This window comes from Carassius carassius, chromosome 16 (assembly GCF_963082965.1).
Source record: "Carassius carassius chromosome 16, fCarCar2.1, whole genome shotgun sequence".
Taxonomy (NCBI): domain Eukaryota; kingdom Metazoa; phylum Chordata; class Actinopteri; order Cypriniformes; family Cyprinidae; genus Carassius; species Carassius carassius.
Window position 1 is genome coordinate 15,037,910 of NC_081770.1, and position 21,190 is coordinate 15,059,099.

Consider the following 21,190-nt stretch of genomic DNA (forward strand, 5'->3'; position numbering starts at 1 on the left):
CAGAGGCATTAAGTATTAAAACGGTGTAAGTGTTTTACACCACTTGTGCTACAAACATTAATTATTTGTCCTATCATGTTGGCTTGTTGTAAGTGATAAATTGAGTGAATAATTCCAATCATAGACACTTTGGGTGGGATTTACTGACTCCATCCAGAACAGCCACCTAGCAACCACTCAGAACAAGTTACCACATAGCGATGAGGTATTAACCACTTTTTTTAGCAAGCAGATAACATGTTGAGTATTTTTAATTTTTATGACATTGATTTTGTAACAAATCTTCATTCCATGTCCATGATTCCATCTTTAAAGAGCCATGGTCTCAGACCCACCCATAGTCCTAATTGGGGACGTTTATTCCCACTTGGTTTTCCGAAGATTAGCTGCGATTTCCTTGGAGACACCAAAAATGAGCTGTGATGACTTTTAGCTGCTGTGCCTGGAGCCTCATAATCTCTATCATATGAGTTACTCAAACTACTCCAGTGCATCTGAAACAATTTCATATCCCAGATCTGCAATCAAAACTCCCACGTATGAACTGACGCAGAATAACAACATAGATGCTTCCCTCCATCTCAGCTGCACAGCTGCTTTTAGCATTAGAAGAGAGTTTCTTCCAGTGGTTTACAGATTCAATTTGCACTTAATTTCATACCGATGTTACAGTGCACAACACTTGTATGTTATACAATATGATTGAAATTAAAACTTTTCTGTGCAGATTTTGAAAAGAATTGAATTACAACTTGGTCAAATGTGTTAAATGACACTGAGAGAATTACACTTTTACGGTTGGATGTTTACTGGTAGGTGAAAACATCATTACCATTACTATAGCCTAAACTGTGAAGTATGCCAACCAGTTTTTACAATGTGATCAAAGGAAAATATACAATTTGTAATAAAAATCAAGCATGAAGATGAGCCCATTAACTCACCCCCCAATGTGCATTAGCAAAGTCATAAGAAAACATATAATAAACTCATACGAATTTGCCAAATTAAAACATATCGCACACCAGTGTTACTTTTGGATCACCGAGATGCTATTATAGGTTTTATTAATGTTTATTCCAGTTAACAAAAATGTAGTTTTTTTATGTTTTTTAGTTCGCTATAATATCCCAGCTGTACACTGTTTCAGGTATGATTTTAATGGTTTGCAGAATGCAGTACTGTAGTGTTTCAGTCGGAGCACAGCTGTTGAGAGTGTGCGCAGGGCTGATCCATCAACACCAACCGGTCCTCTACTTAATCGCTCTCAGATGAGTCTCAATAACTGAAACCTCAGGCTCATTAGGCAACAGCGTTCATGTATCTCATGCGAGCAGGAATGTTCCAAACTCTCAGTTGTGCCGTAAATATTCTTTAAGCATATACATTTTGCTTTATGGTAAGTTTGTAACATAGAAAATAAGCATCCCCCAAAATGCCTGTTTCTTTTTTCATAATGCCATTGTTTAGAAAAATTCACGCAGCCCTTTCTAATGATGTGTCTTTGGGTACCGTGAATGTTCGGATTTGATGCACTGCTGCCTGATTCTTGCTCTGCAAGGCGTCCATGTCCTGCTGGTGCCAGTGACCTTCCTTCCCTTCCCAACCGTGACTGTCCTGATCAACAGAGTCATGGGGCCCGGGAGAGGAGCTGGGGAATATGTGTACTCATCCCATTCACTGACACAGGAAACAAGTCAGTGAAAGTGTATGTGACTTTAAAGGAGTAGTTCACCCAGAAATTCAGATTTGCCGAAGATCTACTCATTCTCAGGCCATCCAAGATGCAGATGAGTTTGTTTACATTTAGCAGATGCTTTTATCCAAAGCGACTTCCAGTGCATTCAGGCTTTACATTTTTTTACCAGTATGCGTGTTCCCTGGGAATCGAGCCCACAACATTTTGCACCGCTAACCCAATAATCCACACCACTCCAGTTCATCAGTTACCATCCTGTGAAGCGAAAAGCTGCGTGTTTCTAAGAAACAAATCCCTCATCAAGGTGTTTTTAATTTCAGTCTGTTGCCAGCTAAAATACGAGTCCCCTGTCTATAATATTGCTCACTCAAAACAATATCTAGAAGTGTTTATGTTCACATACTTGCCTTGGGTTTATTTTAGTTAAGTTGACTGAAACATGTCAAAAGGTGAAAGGAGTTCTTTAGCCGAGTGTCCAGGCCGCTCCTCTACATACTAAAATATGACAATAAATATTTGGAATTAATAAATATAAATTGTAGTATTAATAATAAATGTCCATTAACATTAAAATAATATTATAAAAATATTTTAATAGTTAAAATACTAATACTAATAATTTGCGCACTATTCCTTTATGAACTAAAAATTTCTGACTTTCTGTCAGAACAGCATGTGTGATTATAATCAGATATCAGTGTTTTTCTATCCATTTTTTAAATAAAGCTGCGGGTTATTGCTGAGCTCAAGGGTTTTAAGGATTCAGTCTCTCTTAGTTTTTACTTACAGGTTTCTGTGCCGCTTCTGAGTCAGCAGAGAAGAGGAAACAAGAGAAGGGGGATGGAGAGCAGTCAGCTGTGTTTACTGGCTTCGTCAAACATGATGATCGCTTCGCTCAGACCTAGGAGGTCAGTTATCGATCTTCTGATTAGCGAAGACAGAGCTGATTGATTTTTGCTCAGGGATTCATCACTCTACACAAGCCTTTAAGACTCCACTGACGTCACCGTTTAAACCATGAGCCAAAATTTGTTTAGGAGTTTTTGTGCTATGGACGTGAATTATAATTCAAATTGTGTAGCTTGTCAGGGTTTTTTCCCCTTAACTTTCAATTTTCTCAGCAGACCTGGCTAGCCAAATAACCACATAGCAAAAAATGGAGATGTAGCTTGTAGGCTACAGATGTCACGATGTTTGTATGGTGTGTATGGCAATATTTTGAAAAATAAAAATAAAATGTTGGCAATAGTGTAGCAATGTATGTGCAACGCAAATTTCTAAATCTGCTTGGTGAAAATCTTTTGCCCTCACGCAAAATTCCTGTTTGTGTAGATTACTATCAAAATTACTCTATTTAGCCTATTTAACAAATTATAATAGTGGTTTTGGACTTATAATATACTGACACCTACTGGTGTGGATGCATGACATTTTTGCTTTAATAATTCAGTCTTATGATCTCCATGACGGACTATCCCCACTAAAAACAAATAAGCATTTTTTTTTACCTTTATCACACACTTATATCCACATAAAGTGCATTGAAGGCACATATTTTATCAGTATTTATATTCCCTTGGAATGAAATTCATGACCTTAAGTGTTGCTTGTGCCATGTTCTACTGTTCATTTCTTCAGCTATAATCTTTTTAATTAACATTCTTGTCTCTATCTCTGTCCCCATCTCTAGTTCCATTACTTTCACAATGATTTATTAGTTTATCATACCTTAAGTTCTACACAGCGGTGGGAGTCTTCTACATCGCCCTGCCAACCAGAACTGGGATCTGCATGGGCTCTCCCGCTGGGGCTGATCTGAGATCAGTCTAAAGCACTCAAATCCAATCCTCAATCATGATAAGATCAAAGTCTGGCTGGGCTCCTGGGGCTGGTGGCGGCTGGGTGAGATGGGCAGGATTAAATGTGAAGGAGGTACAGGGGTGTGGTCTCTCCCAGATCAAAACTGTGGGTCTCTCTCAAATCAGCTGTGCATTCAGTGACAGGTGAGCTGAAGCAGGTGCACATCTACATATAGAGACAACTAAGGACGTCTGTCTGCTGGGAGAGGGATAACCTTTACGCACAGTAAGTAGACGCTTTCATTTGAAGTGGCATAAGAAAAAAAATTTTCTGAATTAAAATATGTAAAACATTAATATATGTTGCATTTCAAGCTACCTTTAAAATATAACGGATGCAGTGTACCATATGGAAAATATGGAAAAAACACGCTATGTGTAAAAATATATATACAATTCTGTCATTATTTACTCACCATGATGCCATTTCAAACACATATGATTGTCTTTTTTCATAGAATGGAAAAGGAGACGCTCAGTAGATTGTCCAGGCTGCTCTTTTCCTTACAATAAAAGTAAATGGGGACTGCAGTTTTCAAGGGCAGAATGAAAGAAATACTATAAAAGTAGTCCATGTGGTTTATGCTTTAAGTCTTTTGAAATCATGCAATCAATAGAAACTACATTCAAGTCACTTTCATTGACAATATTTCCCTTCGCCGTGGATGTGAAATCGCAAATGCACTTGGGAATTTTTTTTCAACATTTTGCGCAAAGTTTAACGTCATTTAATGTTGCACGGACTACTTTTCAAGTCATTTTTAGACCTCAGCAGTCCCAATTTCACTTTCATTTCATTTCCATTTTTGAGTGAATTGTTACTCTAAGCCATAACCATTTTTATTTTACTACCATTACCATACTATCGTATAATTTATATATAAATTGGATATTTCATTTTATTTAAAGTTAGTCATTTTGTGTGTTCGTTTTATTTCATTTTCATTTTTATCCATTTTAATTTAGTTTCAGTCATTTTAGTACTTAAACTAAACAAAATATAAAATGTTTCTTTCTCAACTAACTTAATAAAATACGTTTTTTTTCTATTATATTTATTTCTTTAAACATTCCATTCCATTTTTAGTCTTAATTAACGAAAAAAACAGGCCATGACACTTCCGGAGATGTGAGAGAAAGAATTTGAACATTAGGGAACAACCACCTGTCGAAGTCAGATGGAGAGTTTTTTCATGTTTTTACCTCACGTAATTAGACATTAGTGGTAAAAACCACTCGCAGCTGTACGCTCTGTTCTTAGTTTATTAGAGTCTGTAAGGGTCTGTGTTGGCTCCTACAGTCCTTTATTAGTACAAGATGTGTTTTAGTATTGAGGTATTCCGCCCGGAGCGGGGACTCGTCCGGAATGTCTGCCTCCCGCTGAGGACGGAAGCAAACATACACACCGCATTCGTCATTCGAGCGAGAAATGCACTCGTATACTACTCACCAAAGCATATTTTCAGTTCTAGATGAAGTGTCAAAACTATCTTGATTCCAGTTGTGACGTTTTCATGACATCTGCCCTTCAAAGGCAACATCAAAGGTGACCCCTTTGGCCTGCAGCTGTGGGTGGTTTTCCTTCTGTGCGCCCTTTCCACTTTCCCACTAATGTAGACCTCAGAAGTCCTATAGCACTGACCGCAACATGTCATTACACCCATCTTCACTGTAACACATGGAAACCAGGTCCTTCCTGGAGGCTTTTATGTTCTGTAGGCGTCCTATAGGGATTCATAGTTTGAGGCTGAATGAGCTTTTGTTCGTGAAACATTAGCAAACATTAGCAACCGTAAAAACCAAGTGGGTTAATCTGTTACACGTGGTGAAATATGTTTGGTGCAGAGCATGGTGAGATATTTTGAGGTGCTAAGTTTGCCACACATTCATCTGTGTGGGTTCATTCACAAATATTCATCAGTTTTAAGTAAGTCAGCACACAGGATGGTCCCAGTGCCACAGGAAACTGCTCTGCCCTTTGGTCAGCTGACTTCCTGTATGTCAATGGTTGATGCCAGTTCCGCCAACACCATGTTGCGCAATGTAATGTTTGGCTTATTTTGCAGTTTTAATGTACTGTTTTAAAAGTTAATGTTATTAATCTAAGCTCTAGTTATTTTTAAAGCTAACTGCATTGAAGCTTTTTTCAGAATAGCCTAGTCTTATAAAATCAATTAAGAGTTTATGGTAATGTAATTCAAAAAGTATCATGGTATTACCATGAATCCTGTTCAGAAACATGGTATTAACGTGATACATGTCTTTAAAAAAAAAAACAAAAAAAAACATGGTGGGCTACTATGATGGAACCGTGTTCAAAAACAACAGTAATGTTAGGCTACCTCAGTACTTTTTGATAGTCAGTCTTTAGTCATGCTGTAGTTTTACCCTCATAAAGTGGGAAACAATCAATAGAGTAAAGAAAGGAAAAGACAGGAAATAGAGAATTTAATTCTCCGAATGATTTCGGAGTGAAACGTGATTTTATGTATAATGGCTCTGGACTCATGAAGGTCTCTCAGCTCAGTTCAGTAGAAACGCTTCTTCATCCCCAGCGGAGAATTCGGACTAAACCAACTCGCCATGTAGGGGGGACAGGGGACATATGTTAAGAGGTTTACTGCTTGTACACCCAAAGTAACGACTTCAGCACTTTATATAGACTTAATGTGCTATGTCATATCGTGTTACATCGATTGGGCTCAAAATGTAATGTTACAGAATAGCAAATTTCGTCATATATACCAGCTCGCACCCCTTTATCCACAAGTACATTTCTCAATCTGAGGGCCGAGATCCGCACACATTGAATCACTGTTCCAGATGAGCAGGCACGGCAATAGAGCTACTGACTGAACGCGAACGGGGCGTTTCAAAGACGCAGAAACAGTGATCATAGATTGTGTTGAAATAGCTATTGGGACTTTATAGTTATGAGGTGTTGGCATCCGCTGGATGGATGGGTGGAAGCTACGTGGTAGTTCATGAGTGATCGGACCGGTGTGCTGAACGGGTTTAGTCGGATCTATACAGGTCTGTGTCTCCTCTAACAGATTACAGTTAGTTCGTGTAACGTTAAGTGTTTCTAGAGTGTGAAGCGGAAGCGGGTTTGTAACACGCAACGATGATCCGAATCCTATGTTTGAAACAAAGTTTAAACGTTCGGTGGAATGCTTATTGTTTGTTTCCTTTTGTTTTATTTGGAATGCCAGAACTGCGTTCTAATAATACTAAGGCCATGGGTTAGATTCCCAGCGATCACATGTAGGCTACTAATAATAATATATGTTAGAAGCATTTGACAAAAGTTTAATCAATGCCTGAATGTAAATGTTCTCATTTATTTGTGACTATGATGACTATTTTAATGCTTGCAGAGCATGGTATTGTGCAAGTAGTTGTTTGTATGAATATTCATATTTGTTTCCTTCCTTTAAAAGTTCTTTTAAAACTTTTTTACTTCGCATGGTTCTAACAAAGCCAAGGTCATTGGTTTGATTCCCATGAAATGTGTTCTTTAAATATACAGTGATTTATTTATAATTTTTTTATCATTAAATTGTGCAAAATTCATAATTTTATTTGTTAATATATGTATAATGTACCAATAAACCAACTGCACATGAAACAGTTTTTTTTTCTTCCATGCTCTAGAACACTCATAGTGAGTTTGAAATTGTGTTAATTGTAGTGGTTTGCTGTATTCTTAGGTCTGAAATGAGAAACATCACGGGTCTCTTTGGGGCGACCCGACTTCAGTGGGTCTCCTGGCTGAGACTCTTACTTTTGATGCTGTTTTGGACCTGTTTAAAAGCACAACAGTTAAAAAACACTAGATGGCCGCTGTATTCCGGCAAGCCGTTGCTGTTGGCCTGGAACGCCCCTACAGAAGACTGTAGACCCCGTCATGATGTCGCCTTCCAGTTGGATCAATTCCAAATAGTGGCTTCACCGAATGAGGGCTTCACCAAGCAAAACCTCACCATCTTCTATCACGACCGTTTGGGTTTGTACCCTTATTTTGAAGCAGACGGCACTCCAGTCAACGGCGGCCTACCGCAGGCCGCCAGTCTCGGGCAACACCTAGAAAGGATGCCGGAAGGGCTCAAGAAGTACATCAAGGACCCGACGGTGAAAGGTCTTGCTGTGATCGACTGGGAAGAGTGGCGGCCCCTCTGGATACGTAACTGGGGCACTAAAGACATTTACCGCAATTATTCGCGACGGTTAGTCACTGAGAAAAACCCAACTTGGCCTCAAGACCAGGTGGCCAAAGTGGCCCAGCAAGAGTTCGAGCTTTCTGCACGCAAGTTTATGTTGGAGACGCTTCGAACGGCCAAGAGCTTACGGCCCCAACAGCTTTGGGGTTTCTACCTCTTTCCTGATTGTTACAATCACAAGAGCAACACGGGACACTGTCCGGACGTGGAGGTGAAAAGGAACAACGAACTGCAGTGGCTGTGGACGGAGAGTACAGCTCTGTATCCTTCCATATACATGGCTAAAGGGCTGAAGGACCAACCGGCTGGACGCCAGTTCGTACGCAACAGGGTCAAGGAGGGCATGAGGTTGGCATCTGTTGGGAATGGGTCGGCCAGGCCTGTGTTTATCTACACGCGGCCCACTTACCAAAACAATCTTCCAGGTTCTAACGGCAACCCTTCTGATCTCCTGCTGATGACAGAGGTGAGATTTTCGTAAGATGACGCTTGGTGTGGCAGTGTTTGATTTTCCTCAAGACGAGTGGAAACCAGTGAGGGCACCTGTTTGTTAAAGATGATCTGAACTATAAGTAGTTGTGCACAACATATTGGTATCGTGTTAGTTATCGGGCAATACTAGAGTTTTCTGTTTTGAATTTATTAATTTATTTAATACTAATACTAATATTTAAAATGAATACTTTGCCTCTTTTAGTACCTTTTCTGTATTATTCAATTATTAAACTAAGCATGAAACACAATACTAATTAAGAAAAAAACTACATTCTACAAGTTCAACATTAATATGTGATGTACAGTATGAAAGAATATATTCATTTTAAGATTTGCATTTACATTTTACATTGTTAAATTATAAATGTTTTCAAATATAAAGTGGTTTAAAATTAGCATTAACAATTAATTATCTAGTTAAAACATTTCTAATTTTGGCCGATAACCAATATGGTCAACCGATATACCGATATATTGTGTAGCCTTACTAAAATCTCACATAAAATCTAGTCATTTTATTGATATTTTAATCTAAAGGAACACTTTTTGTAGGTTCCTGAGGTGAGTAACCTGAGATGAGTCTTTGCAGAATTCAAATACACAACCTTTTGGATACCAGCCCAGATCTTTATTCACAAAAAATACCAGAGGCAAAAGCCAAAACTTGAGCTACAATTGTCCAGCCGAATCGATCTTTGTGATGGTCTGTTGACTTCTGCCACTGTTTGAAGGAAGTTCAGATGTTCCTGAGGTGTTTATATTTTTAGGACTACTGTGTCATGGTGTGTTTTTTTTTCTGGCATTGAGCAATGTTCCCAATGCAATGTAGGTGCAGAGAATTTAAACAGACTGATATATGTCATGACTTGTCCTAAATATAGCAATCACACATGCAGAATCTTCTCAGCTTTCTGGAGACAAAGACTCGTCTGTGTTTCACACACATATATATATATATATATATATATATATATATATATATATTTATATATATAACCATGGACCACAGAACCAGTCATAAGGGTCAATTTTTTTCTTCATCATCTGTAAGCTGAATTAAGACAGACAAATCTTTGGTGAAATATAACTATTTGAAAGTCTGGAATCTGATGGTGAAAAATGTTTTTGATGTTGAGGAAATTACTTTTAAATTTGTCCACATGATATCCTAGCAATGCATATTACTAATCAAAAATTAAGTTTTGCTGTATTTCTGGTAAGAAATTTATGAAATATCTTCATGGAACGTGATCTTTACGTAACATCCTTATGATTTTTGGCATAAAAAAAAAAACCCCGATAATTTTGACCGATATGTTTTGTTTGCTATTGCTACAAATATAGCCCAGTGACTTGAGACTGGTTTTGTGGTCAAGGGTCACAAATATGAAATGAAAAATTCAATTACATTTTATATTTGTATAGTAATATTAATAATAATATACTGTTAGTTATTTATTAATAATATAATGATATTAATAATATTATTTATATTACTAGTACTAATTTTCAAAATAATATTTCGAAATAAATGATTACTAAAATTACAATAAAATAAATAAAAATAAAACAATTGTTGTTGTAATTTTGTGTCTTAGTGTGAACGCCCCGTTACATCTAATCTAGGGATGCTGATAAATATCGCCCGGCATTACTGACAAAATGAGCATTAAATATCGGGCGATATTTATCATGAATCCCTAAATCATACCACACCTAGTTAGCAGTCCTTAACTAACTGTTCATACAGACAGCACCACAGGTCACATGACGCATCTGTGACGTCTGTAAAACTGTCCTTAAAGTCTGTAGAGTACTTCTGGTCTGTCTGGAGGCTGAAGATCACATAACATCTTCTGGACGTGTCCATGTTTCGGGGTGGTGGTTGTTTGTGTTTGATCTCCAGATTGCCAGCACATGTGACGAGTGTTCACCACAACACTGTGATATATTTTGTTTACATTTACATTTAGTGATTTAGCAGACGCTTTTATCCAAAGCGACCTACAAATGAGGACAATAGGAAAATTTTAACTAACAAAAAAAGCAATAAAATACAAGTGCTATGTCAAGTCTCTGTTAGCCCATGTAACATTTGTTTTGTTGCTTCTTAATATACTAATATATGTACAACATACACACATTCATGTATACATATTTATATGTGTGTGTATGTATATACTAGGGTTGGGTGATCATATCTCTGCATTTTTGGGCCGATTTGTGAAATCCAATATATATCTCGGTATTTAAATTTTTGTATTTGAATTAAAAAATCTGTATTTAATATCTATTTATTTCGCTTACTGCCCAATGTTGTCCAAAAAACAATACATTGCCTATTAAAGGCTATGAAAACAAATAAAGTTAATTTAACCATGTAAGCCTTTATATTATGTGCAAAAAGGGTTAAAACCACATTTCATTCTAAAATTGTAACGTTACAGTCTAAAAACAAAAATAAGGCTTTTAAAGTAGAAATTAAATTCAAGAAACTAAAAAGAAAAGTAAATGAGAACAAAAGCACAGAGTTGTGTTAGGCTATTTTGATTATTCCATTGCAGTCTCTTTAAAAGTGCCAAAAATAAATGCTATATAAAATAAATACTATTATAAATGTTTTTTTTGAGTGCTTTCAAATGATTAATCGCAATTAATTGCATCTAAAATAAGTTTTTTTGTACATAATATGTGTGTGTACTGTTTATTTGTTATGTATATATAAATACACAAACATCCATGTATATGTTTAAGAAAAATATGTAAAATATATTTATATATAATATAATATTATTTTATATATATATATATATATATATATATATATTTAAATGTATATACTTGTAAATATTTTCAAAATATATACTGTATGCCTGTGTTTTTATATATACATAATAAATATATACATAACACACACATATTATGTACACAAAAACTTATTTTAGATGCGATTAATCATCTGACAGCGCTATTTCTTTTATAATAATATAACAATTATAATGAATAATTGCCATTTTATTGTATTTACTAATATTATTACTTTTTAGTATTACATATGCTATTATCATTGCTCTTGTAAGGTTATATACTATAATATAAAATGTATAATTATTAATGATGAATTATGATTATGATATTATCTGTATGAATTCGTCATAATGTAAATGTTGTGACGAACTAAAAGTAGTTTTCCCGTTGTGGCTTGATCCACAGTATTTCTGTCGTTCATTTATCAAGCAGAAAAGTTTGGACTGTAGAAGGAATTGACGTCAGCGTCTGTGGAACAAGAGGTAAAGCAGTTCAACAAAAGCCAAAGAGTGAACGAGTGCTTGTCACTAATGTAATGAAAAGGCTGAAGACAAAGTGTGTGGTCAAGAAAGAGAAGAATGAAGTCTTTGTCGTCGTCGTTCATCACCGATGTCACTTGTCACAAATATACAAACGGCAGAACGATTAACAAATACTCACAGAAAAACTATTCACAAACACACAAGAAGCTCAGTGTTTGGCGAGGTGATTATTTCAGAATTCAGTGACGCATGAAGCCTTATCTAAAACACCTGGTTTGCTTCCTCATTGGACCCTCACACTGGAGCTGAGCTGACGATCCCCCCTCTCTCTCTCTCTCTCTCTCTCTCTGTCTGTGTGCAGACGGATCTGGTGTCGACCATCGGCGAGAGCGTGGCTTTGGGTGTAGCGGGCGTCATCCTCTGGGGTGACTCCAACTACGCCAGCAGTCTTGTAAGTTTGTACCCTAATCAGGATATTAACTCACCTCCTTCACATTACTTGACTTTAGGGCTCAAATGATGTTGGAGATAAATATGTATTCTACATAAGTCATGAGTCATGTACAATGAGTCAGTTATTATGACAGAAATAAACCCTGACAGGGTGATCAGGACTTTAACATGTGGAGGGGTCTTTTAGGATCATAATAAGGTTCATTTGTGGACGCACAATATTTCAATATTACTATATTGGGTGTCTGACAATATTAGTTCATGTGTCACATATTAATTTCCCCTATATTTATCTAACGTTTGTTTATTCATTTAAAAATGTTTTAATGATTTAATTAGGAAACTAGTTTTATTTTTCAGTGTTTATTTTTTATTTAACAGTGTTTATTAAAAAATTTCTTTCATCATTTGTCAGGCATTGTTCTTATTGTTTATTTATGGAGAGAGTTAACAAAACTTTAAATATACATAAATTGTGTGTATATGTATATATATATATATATATATATATATATATATATATATATATATATATATATATATATATATATATATATATATATATATAATTAAAATTTTACATATTGTTTTATAATTAATAAAAATAAAAAAATATATATATTCTATTGATTTTGAAACGGACACAAGGAGCAGGTATTTGTTTTAAACTGCCAGTGCAGAAATTGGCCAAAGTAGATAATCATGAAATAAAAAGTTAAATATTGGACCATTAATTTGTGTTTGCGAAAGATATTGGTCTATTTTTTTTATTGGTCATATTTGATCAATTCTTTAATCTTGTATCTTCCAGGAGGCTTGTTCCAAACTTAACGAATACCTGCGAGGGCCGTTGGGTCGCTACTTACTTAACGTGACGTCGGCCGCCGAGCAGTGCAGCAGAAACCTCTGCAGATTTCGAGGCCGCTGCCTTCGCAAACAACCCGACACGGACACGTACCTGCATCTAAGCCCGAACACCCACAGCATAGAGCGACTGGGAAACACGCTGAAGGTCGCGGGCCAGATGGGAGAAGAAGAGCTGAGCCGCGTGCGCAACGAGTTTCAGTGTCAGTGCTATAACGGCTACCTCGGCGACGACTGCAGCCAGACGGATGCCGGGAATAGAGCCACGCTCGTCTTGACCACGTTTTTGCAGGTTTTGCTGTTGCCGCTGCTCTTGATGGGGTTCCTGCACTGAGGAGTTCAGTGGTTTGAGGTCAATATGCCCGACTTTCTCGTTAAGAGATGCGCAACAGCTGAAAGGCCTTTTGTTCGCTAGAATTTGATTAGAAATAGAATTTGAATGCGCGCGCTAACTCTGTGGACTGTATGTACAGCACAGCGGTGGCTCAGTGTGTTTTTGGGTCGAGAGCATCGCCCCCTGTTGCATGGGAGGAAGAACTGCACCAGGAAGGAATTGTGATTTTTGACTAGGTTTGTGTATTGTGTTGTCTGTGTGCATTTTTTATAAAAAGTAATTGATGTGGTGGTTTCCGCTGTCATTTGCGGCCTTTTTTTATTACTTTTGCTGCCTTTTATATCTGCATAAAACCAGTTGTGACCTTATTTCTGCAGTGTGTCACATGACCAGCTCCTTAAAGGGACACGTTTTGTTACTTGCAACGCTGCTGCCTCATTAAAGCCTCACTTAGATTGAAACCTGTCTTCTGTATCACATTTCACTCTTAAATTAAAAGAAAGTAGAGAAATTATTTTACATACATTTTTTTGCATCGTTTTTTACTTATTTTCATGACTGTTGTGCATTTTCATTTTTTTTTTTTAATTCTCATAGGTATGTATTTGCTTTGTTATAGCAAAAAGAAAATCGTAATGATTTGTAAATTGTCATTTTATAGGCAATGCAACAAGGAATAAAATGTGCATTATTATAAATTATAATACTATAAATTATTCATTAATTATTATTATTAATCACATTCAATTAATCATATTAAAATATGCTTGAAATCTGTTTTCTGTGACAATTGTTTTTGTATTATACTATAAATGTTTGTTAAATTAATATTCACTTTTAGAATTTTGAATTTGTCTTTACAGTAATAAGAATAAGGATCTAAATGGTCCTATAATTAGGTTTCTTCATGCAAAAATATACGTTTTATCATGATTTGTTTTTAAATTTGGGGTGAAATATGATTTCAGACATGTTCTTAGACCACTGCTGGATAGTGAGGTATTTTTGAAAGTCTTGTAACAACTTCTGCCAAAAACATGAATGTAAATGTCACATCAGTGAACTGCGGTTCACACAAGAAAATATGCCTTTTCATTTTTCCGCCTAGGTTGCACAAATCTGTTTTGAGTCAGGATTTCCCCTTTAATTGCTGAACTTCTGCTCTTTATTTGTGTGGGATAAACTGGAAAGGATTTATTTGTGTTTCCAGAAGGTGTTTTTTTTTTCTTCCTGTAGATTTCTGTTGTTGTGGTTGTTGTTGTAATGCCTTTTAAGGCATAGTTCACCTAAAAATGAAATTCTGTCATTTATGAAATTATTTCCAAACCTGTTTGACTGCTTGCTTGTCTGGACAACAAAGCAAATAATGATAAAAATGTCATATTTGGGTGAACAGTCTCTTTAATTGATCATGTTTTGAAGACCCTCACAATTGCAACATTAAACCTAAAAAGCTTAATTTTATTTTCATCCAATAGAATTTTGATACCAAATTCTGCTATATATATATTTTTCCAGATCATTACATATAATGTGAGTTATACAAGATTAGTTGCTTTCCGGTTGAGTTTTATCAGGTGTTTGGTGACTCGTTTTATATTTTTTTCAATAAATTTCATATTTAAAAGCAATCTCTTGCTTGTAATTTTGTAGTTTAACAGAGTAACTCCAGTACCAATGACCAAAACCATGTTGAAAAGCTGGGGTTTGTTTCATTTAAACAGGCAATTTTTACTTCAAACATTGAAAAGTGATGAGACATTATTTAGGAATTTGTTTCTAAATGTCGATTTCCCCTCATCCTCAATAGCTAGTTTACTTTTCCTCTAGTTTTTTTTCCAGCCCTTGGTTTGTAGGTCCTGCTCCAGTTCTGAGGGGGTAGACGACGGTGCCAAAGGGAACATTATGGGCAGACAGCACAGAAAACGCCTTGTGTTATAACTTAAACCAGACATCCAGACTCCTTTTATTCTCTCCCCCTCTTCTCGGACCCCCAGCGGGGCCTTTGCTCTGGGATCTTCTGTGTGTTTGCTGCTGTGTGTGAATATAATACTGGAATCTGTGGCTCAGACTATTGGGAATCGCACTGCAATATGGCATCCACATGTCTGAGCCAATACGTCATCGGCACGATATTACACGCAGCTCAGCTGAACAATGACACTTATTTTTCTCTTTATCTGACTAGAAAATAAAATAAAACTATGCCATGGCCTTGTTTTCTGTTGTCGTCACCATTGATGCCCTTATGATTTTATGTAGCATAGTCAAGTAATAGTATCAAATGGTAATTTTTATGTATTAAAGAGACAGACAGACAGACAGATAGAGAAAGACAGACAGACAGATAGATATTATTTTACAATATTTTATATTGCATTTTTTTTTAACATTATTAGATAGGTTGAGTCAGATTATAGATATGTAGATAGATCTTTCATCACCGTGTTTCTTCAGAGGCTCGGTGCATTTCCAAATGTGTAGTAACATGTCTTATTATCATGAGATATAATTTCGCAACAATTCTAAAAGATTTCCAAGAAAGGACAAACGTACACAAACCTGCAGGAATGAGCTCGAGTCAAATGCATCGGAACCATCGCAAACGTTCAGCCGTTTCCACACGGAACTGTTTTTGTGTGTGTGATGCATTAACGCCGCGCTCACAGTCACTACATGCGAATTATGATCGGTCCCAAATCTTCAGACACTCATCGATTATTGGATATTTACAGTATTTCGGTTACTTTCTAGGTAAGTACAAAATGCACGTCGTAGCTGTCATGTTTTTGCGTTCATCGGCAGGATAGCAAGCAGCACGTCTGCGCATTTTATTTCCGCGACGTTATTTAGATGTTATTTAGACTTTTATGCATCAACTAAAAACTAAAATTATGCATAGTTCGTTTTAATGTACACGTATTTCATGTAATCAATCATTCATTTGTTTTGTAAATGTCACCGTGTTAAAATGAAGTCTGGGGGTTAATGAGATTAATGGTTGTTCCTCGTGTCCGTTTGTTAAACCCAGTGTGAATGTTTTATTTGCTGTAACTGAATGGGTTTACATGCAGACGATGAATTTCTTCCGCAACCGTCTGGTGGTTTTGGGGCTGGTGTTGTTGGCCACAGTGCTGCTGTATCTGCTGCTGCCCTCCATGCGGCAGGGGAGCATGGAGCCGTCTCTGGAGGTGCAGCAGCGGATGGGGATGATCGCCGCCTCTCCTCCGCCTCCGCCGCCGCCGAACAGCGTCAACATCACGGTCAGGACCGGACAGCTGCCCGGTGACCCGCCGCTCTTCTTCAGGGAGGCTCTGCCTGTGGACAGCGCTGGGCGACAGATCGTGCCCAGGTCAGCTTACTTAATCATTTGAGATTGATTCCGTCGTTATATAATGATTGTATTGAGCTGAATAGATAGACATCAGTTTTGGCTCATTATTGGCACGTTCCAAATTTACATCATAAAGCTGTTTAGAATTAAATCTGATTCGTTCTTCAGTTTGTACCCATTAAAAATCGAATTTACAGTACGTCTATGGGGCAAGGCATTGTACCAGCCCTTACAGGAATTAACTATAGTTGTATTGTAGTAAAAGTATAGTAACCATGTTTTTTTTTGGCATATTGATTTCCATTTGTATAACCACAGTATTACTATTGCAAAAACATGGTTAAAGGGTTAGTTCACCCAAACATTCTGTCATTAATTACCAGAGGTGGGTAGTAACGAGTTACATTTACTTCGTTACATTTACTTGAGTAATTTTTTGGGGTAACTAATACTTTTCGGAGTATATTTAAAGATGGGTACTTTATACTCTTACTTGAGTAAATTTTTGGGGAAAAATCTGTACTTTTACTTCGTTACTGTGGGCGACGCTCCTCTCGTTACTTTATCTTAATGCAATAAATGTTATAATGCTTCAGTTTATTCCAAACGCGCCGTCTACTTTTCTCTGGGCAATGAGCGATGCCCATTCGTGAATGATTCATTTTTTTGAGTCAATTCTGTTCAAAGACTTGATCAAAACAATTGGCAAACGAGTGAATTGGTTCATGAATCAGTTTGAATGAGTCGTTCAGTTCCCTGCCGCACGCGCTGAGCGTCTGAAGTGGTTCACTCGGAGTTGTAACGTTTAAGAACAGAAAGAGCGCTGAAAACGTGGCTGGAACTGCACTGAATTGAAATCTGCAAATGCTATTATTTGCTTGCGATGGAGATCCTTATTAGATGAACACCGCGTGTGCTGTCTACTGTTTAACAGGTAATAACTTGGGCTACATTCGATTACAGTACACGATACCACTGTGACATTAGTTTGTTGTACGTGTGTGGCTTATAACAGAGGGGAGTCAAGTTGAATGCAGCTTCCAAAAGACAAAAAATAGCCGATTAAGATTTTATTAATTTTAATACAATCACACTGGTGCAAGTACGTTCAGCGAGTCATATTATCAGCTGCTAAATTCAGATCTGTGTTCGCTTGCTGGCGCTGAGCCAGAGATAGATGCGTTTATACAGCGCTGCCCATTATAACAAATCACACATGATTCTTTTGAGCTTATTAAAGCATTGGCCAATCAGAGGCGTTCAGATGAGTCATCGCTGAAATGCCAGTTCCTCCTTCACTCGCTCGCTGACTGGATACCTCTTTCTGGCGAATTCTTTCGCAGGAACAACAAAGTGCAGATGTGTGTACGAATCTTTAATTAAGATATTGATTTCACAGTGTTAACAGTTTCAGTGATTTTAATGGGAGTTTCTGAGAGTGATTGAAATGTAGACTGTCAGTGAAAATGATCTTTAATAATGTAAATGTTATTTGCTCTCTTTCTGAACAATGAAAGATTAGTAGCAATATTTATATCACATTAACTTTCAATATTAAATTCACATTTAATATAAAGTCAGTCGTATTAAAAATATGTTATGGCATGACACCTATATCTGTTACTTAAGTAAACAGACAGGGTTTTATAATAAATTACATAAATTGGAGTAAAGGCTGATGAAATATATACATTTATACACGCACACATACATTACATACATTTTATCTATATATCTAAATAAAAATAGGCTCAGTACAGTATATATGACCCAAAGTAACTAGTAACTAACTATTTGAGTAGATTTTTTTATCCGATACTCTTTTACTCTTACTCAAGTAACTATTCAAGACTAGTACTTTTACTTTTACTTGAGTAAATATTTCTAGAAGTACTTTTACTTTTACTTGAGTACTGTTTTTGGGTACTCTACCCACCTCTGTTAATTACTCACCCTTGTGTCGTTCCAAGCCAGTAAGAATATTAAGAAAATATTTTTGATGAAATCTGAGAGTTATAAAACCTGTTATTTTTATTTTCTTTGCACACAAACAGTATTCTTGTAACATTGCAAAATTGAACCCCTGATTTCACATGGACCGTCTTATCAATGTCCTTACTACGTTTGTGGGTCTGGGAACATTTCAGTTGTGTTGCTGTCTATGCAGGGTCAGAAAGCTCCTGGATTTCATCAAAAATATCTTAATTTGTGTTCTGAAGGTGAAGGTCTTTCAGGTATGGAACAACATGAGGGTCAGTCATTAATGACAGAATTTTAATTTTTTTGGGTGAACTAGCCCTTTAATTTGTGGTTACAATGGTTTAAATATTAACAAAGTTTTTTTTGGTTTTATTTGTAGTAAAACTGGGAAAATACAACATTATAGCCTACATTTTAAAAAACTATCGAATAATCATTTACTAATTTCTCTGCACAATTATATCCCATTCCATATTGATTTAGAAAGACTTAACCTTGCATTCGCTTGCAAATCGTTTGCCTTTTTTGTAAAAATATTGTGTTCACAGAGAAACGTTACATTCTCTCACAAAATATTGCGTTTCCCTGGAAATTTTGCCGTCGTTTGCACAACCTCACAAAAACCTGCAAATATTGTCTAACCCTGAGAAACTTTGCATTCACTTGCAAAACTTTAGTTTTCTTGCAAAATATAGCATTTTCCCAAGAAACTTTGCTTTCGCTTTGACAACTCTTTCATTCTTTTGCCAAATATAATGTTTCCCCAATAAACTTTTCGTTTACTTTTCGTTGTTCTCTCGCAAAATATTGTGCTCACAGATAAAATTAGTGTTTTCTTGTAAAACTTTTCTTTTTTCCCTCGAGAAACTCTGGCCCTTTTTCTTTTTTATTTGCTCGTTTAATGTTATGTTTATTGAGAAACCCTGCTTTTGCTTGATACTTTTAGCTTCTCTCACAAAATATTGTGTTCTCTTGAAAGATACTTTTGTATTTTCTTGCAAAAAATTGCCCTTACATGAAATTCCCAACTGTGTGGATTCGTACTGACTGAATTTCGCCAGCAAAAATTATTAGTCTTATTGCATTTTGGCTGGTTGCTTGGAAGTTTTGATAGGCAGATGAACAGATAGACAGTGGTATTTTAATGGAAACTATAGTAACTATGGTATTTTTTAAACGTACAAAATTCTGCATGCAAGTATTATGACCTATTCTTAAATACCTGTACAGATTCAGCAACTGTATCTCCTCTCCATCAGGCTGCAGTTGGTGCTTCTTCATGGTCAGGCCTTCACCTCTAAAACTTGGGAGGAGTTGGGCACCCTCAGCCTGCTGGCTTCCAATGGATACCAGGCCCTCGCTCTCGATCTGCCCGGTACTTATAATCCCCTTTAATAATGTTCTTAAAATACAAATTTTTATATGTTTAAAACATATAAAGCAGATCACTAAATCGTCTCGTTTCTCATCAGGTTTTGGGAATTCTCCAGACTCAGAGTCGGTAAAGTCGGATCAGAGTCGCGTGGACCTGCTGAAGCGTTTTCTGGAGTCTCTGGGGGTGCGAGCACCAGTGTTACTGAGCCCATCTATGAGCGGTCATTACGCCCTGCCGTTCCTCCAGAAACACAGTGCCCAGCTACATGGCTTTGTTCCCATCGCCCCCGTTGGCACACGTGGCATCACCCCACAGCAGTACCGCGACATCCAGGTGTTGTATTTCTTTTGATTCATCTCACACTTAAGAATTCCTTGATTTGAATGCTCAGTTTTGATTCACACTTCTCATATGTATGACAGACTCCTACTCTGGTCATATATGGAGAGTTAGACACCAATCTGGGCGCCCAATCCCATAAGAACCTGATTCAACTGCCTCATCACACCGTGGTGAAGTTGGCAGGAGCGCGACACGCCTGTTACATGGACAAACCCCGCGAGTTCCACCGTGCTCTGCTCGACTTCCTCAGCAAACTCGAATGAGGGACGGAGAGAGTGAGAACGGATCAAACAAACATGTGAAAAAGACTTTAGGAGAGACTGGGTGAAGAAAAAGACAAGAAAATGATGACCAGGACTGCAGTGTAGCTGTAAAACCAGTCCTGAAATGTCACAAACACCTGAGCGTTCTGTCGGCCATCCACATCTGCTCACTCCTTATAATTCCCCTGCGTGCTCCATCAAGAGATGAGATGATATAATACATCACACAAACAGAACCTCAGCAGAGTTACTATAGTAACGCTTCTTTTGTAAACATCCTTTCATCAGTTTTGACACTTTTGCATGTAATGGCCCGTTACATTGTTACATTTTCCAGCCTGAAGGTTGTTCTGTAATGCTGTTCCCAGGATTTCCAGACTGAGGAATTTCCCTGTAATAACACAGTAGCCATGGTTTCAGGCTGAGAGTTATTCGTAACACTGGTGCCATGGTATCCTTTTTGAGAGTTATTCCGTAATACTGTTGCCATGGTATCCTTTAAGAGAGTAGTTCTGTAATGCTGTTGCAAGGGATGTTGCTGTAACACAGTTAGTTGCCATGGTTTCCAGTCTAAGGGATGTTCTGTAATGCTGTTGCCATGGTTTCTGGTCTGACAGATGTTCCTGTAACATAGTTGCCATGGTTTTCTTTCTGAGAGTTGTTCTGTTACTCTGTTACCACG

General features: G+C 37.0%; 2 protein-coding genes across 3 annotated transcripts; both read left to right on the forward strand.

Moving 5' to 3' along the window:
- Positions 1-3,674: 3,674 nt before the first annotated feature.
- LOC132159664 (hyaluronidase-2-like) lies at positions 3,675-14,843 on the forward strand. 2 transcript variants are annotated; one of them, XM_059569241.1, is made up of 4 exons: positions 3,675-3,784; positions 7,269-8,244; positions 11,925-12,014; positions 12,828-14,843. In XM_059569241.1, the coding sequence occupies exons 2-4, from the start codon at positions 7,276-7,278 to the stop codon at positions 13,212-13,214; spliced, it is 1,446 nt and encodes a 481-aa protein (XP_059425224.1). In that variant the 5' UTR covers positions 3,675-3,784; positions 7,269-7,275; the 3' UTR covers positions 13,215-14,843. The 2 variants fall into 2 exon arrangements, with proteins under 2 accessions (XP_059425224.1, XP_059425223.1); XM_059569240.1 differs by lacking the exon at positions 3,675-3,784 and adding an exon at positions 6,352-6,591.
- Positions 14,844-15,807: 964 nt separating this feature from the next.
- On the forward strand, positions 15,808-20,999 carry LOC132159666 (protein ABHD14A). The gene is made up of 5 exons (XM_059569242.1): positions 15,808-15,968; positions 16,289-16,566; positions 19,788-19,903; positions 20,001-20,236; positions 20,326-20,999. Exons 2-5 carry the CDS (start codon positions 16,292-16,294, stop codon positions 20,506-20,508), a joined length of 810 nt encoding a protein of 269 aa, XP_059425225.1. The 5' UTR covers positions 15,808-15,968; positions 16,289-16,291; the 3' UTR covers positions 20,509-20,999.
- The last annotated feature ends 191 nt before the right edge of the window (positions 21,000-21,190 follow it).

Bases quoted from the DNA above. Each gene is read 5' to 3' on its own strand.
- LOC132159664 (XM_059569241.1), top strand. From the start codon at position 7,276: ATGAGAAACATCACGGGTCTCTTTGGGGCGACCCGACTTCAGTGGGTC. The intron at 8,245-11,924 runs GTGAGATTTTCG...GTCTGTGTGCAG, and splicing joins ATCTCCTGCTGATGACAGAG to ACGGATCTGGTGTCGACCAT. The intron at 12,015-12,827 runs GTAAGTTTGTAC...TGTATCTTCCAG, and splicing joins CCAACTACGCCAGCAGTCTT to GAGGCTTGTTCCAAACTTAA.
- LOC132159666 (XM_059569242.1), top strand. From the start codon at position 16,292: ATGAATTTCTTCCGCAACCGTCTGGTGGTTTTGGGGCTGGTGTTGTTG. The intron at 16,567-19,787 runs GTCAGCTTACTT...CCTCTCCATCAG, and splicing joins GGGCGACAGATCGTGCCCAG to GCTGCAGTTGGTGCTTCTTC. The intron at 20,237-20,325 runs GTGTTGTATTTC...TATGTATGACAG, and splicing joins AGCAGTACCGCGACATCCAG to ACTCCTACTCTGGTCATATA.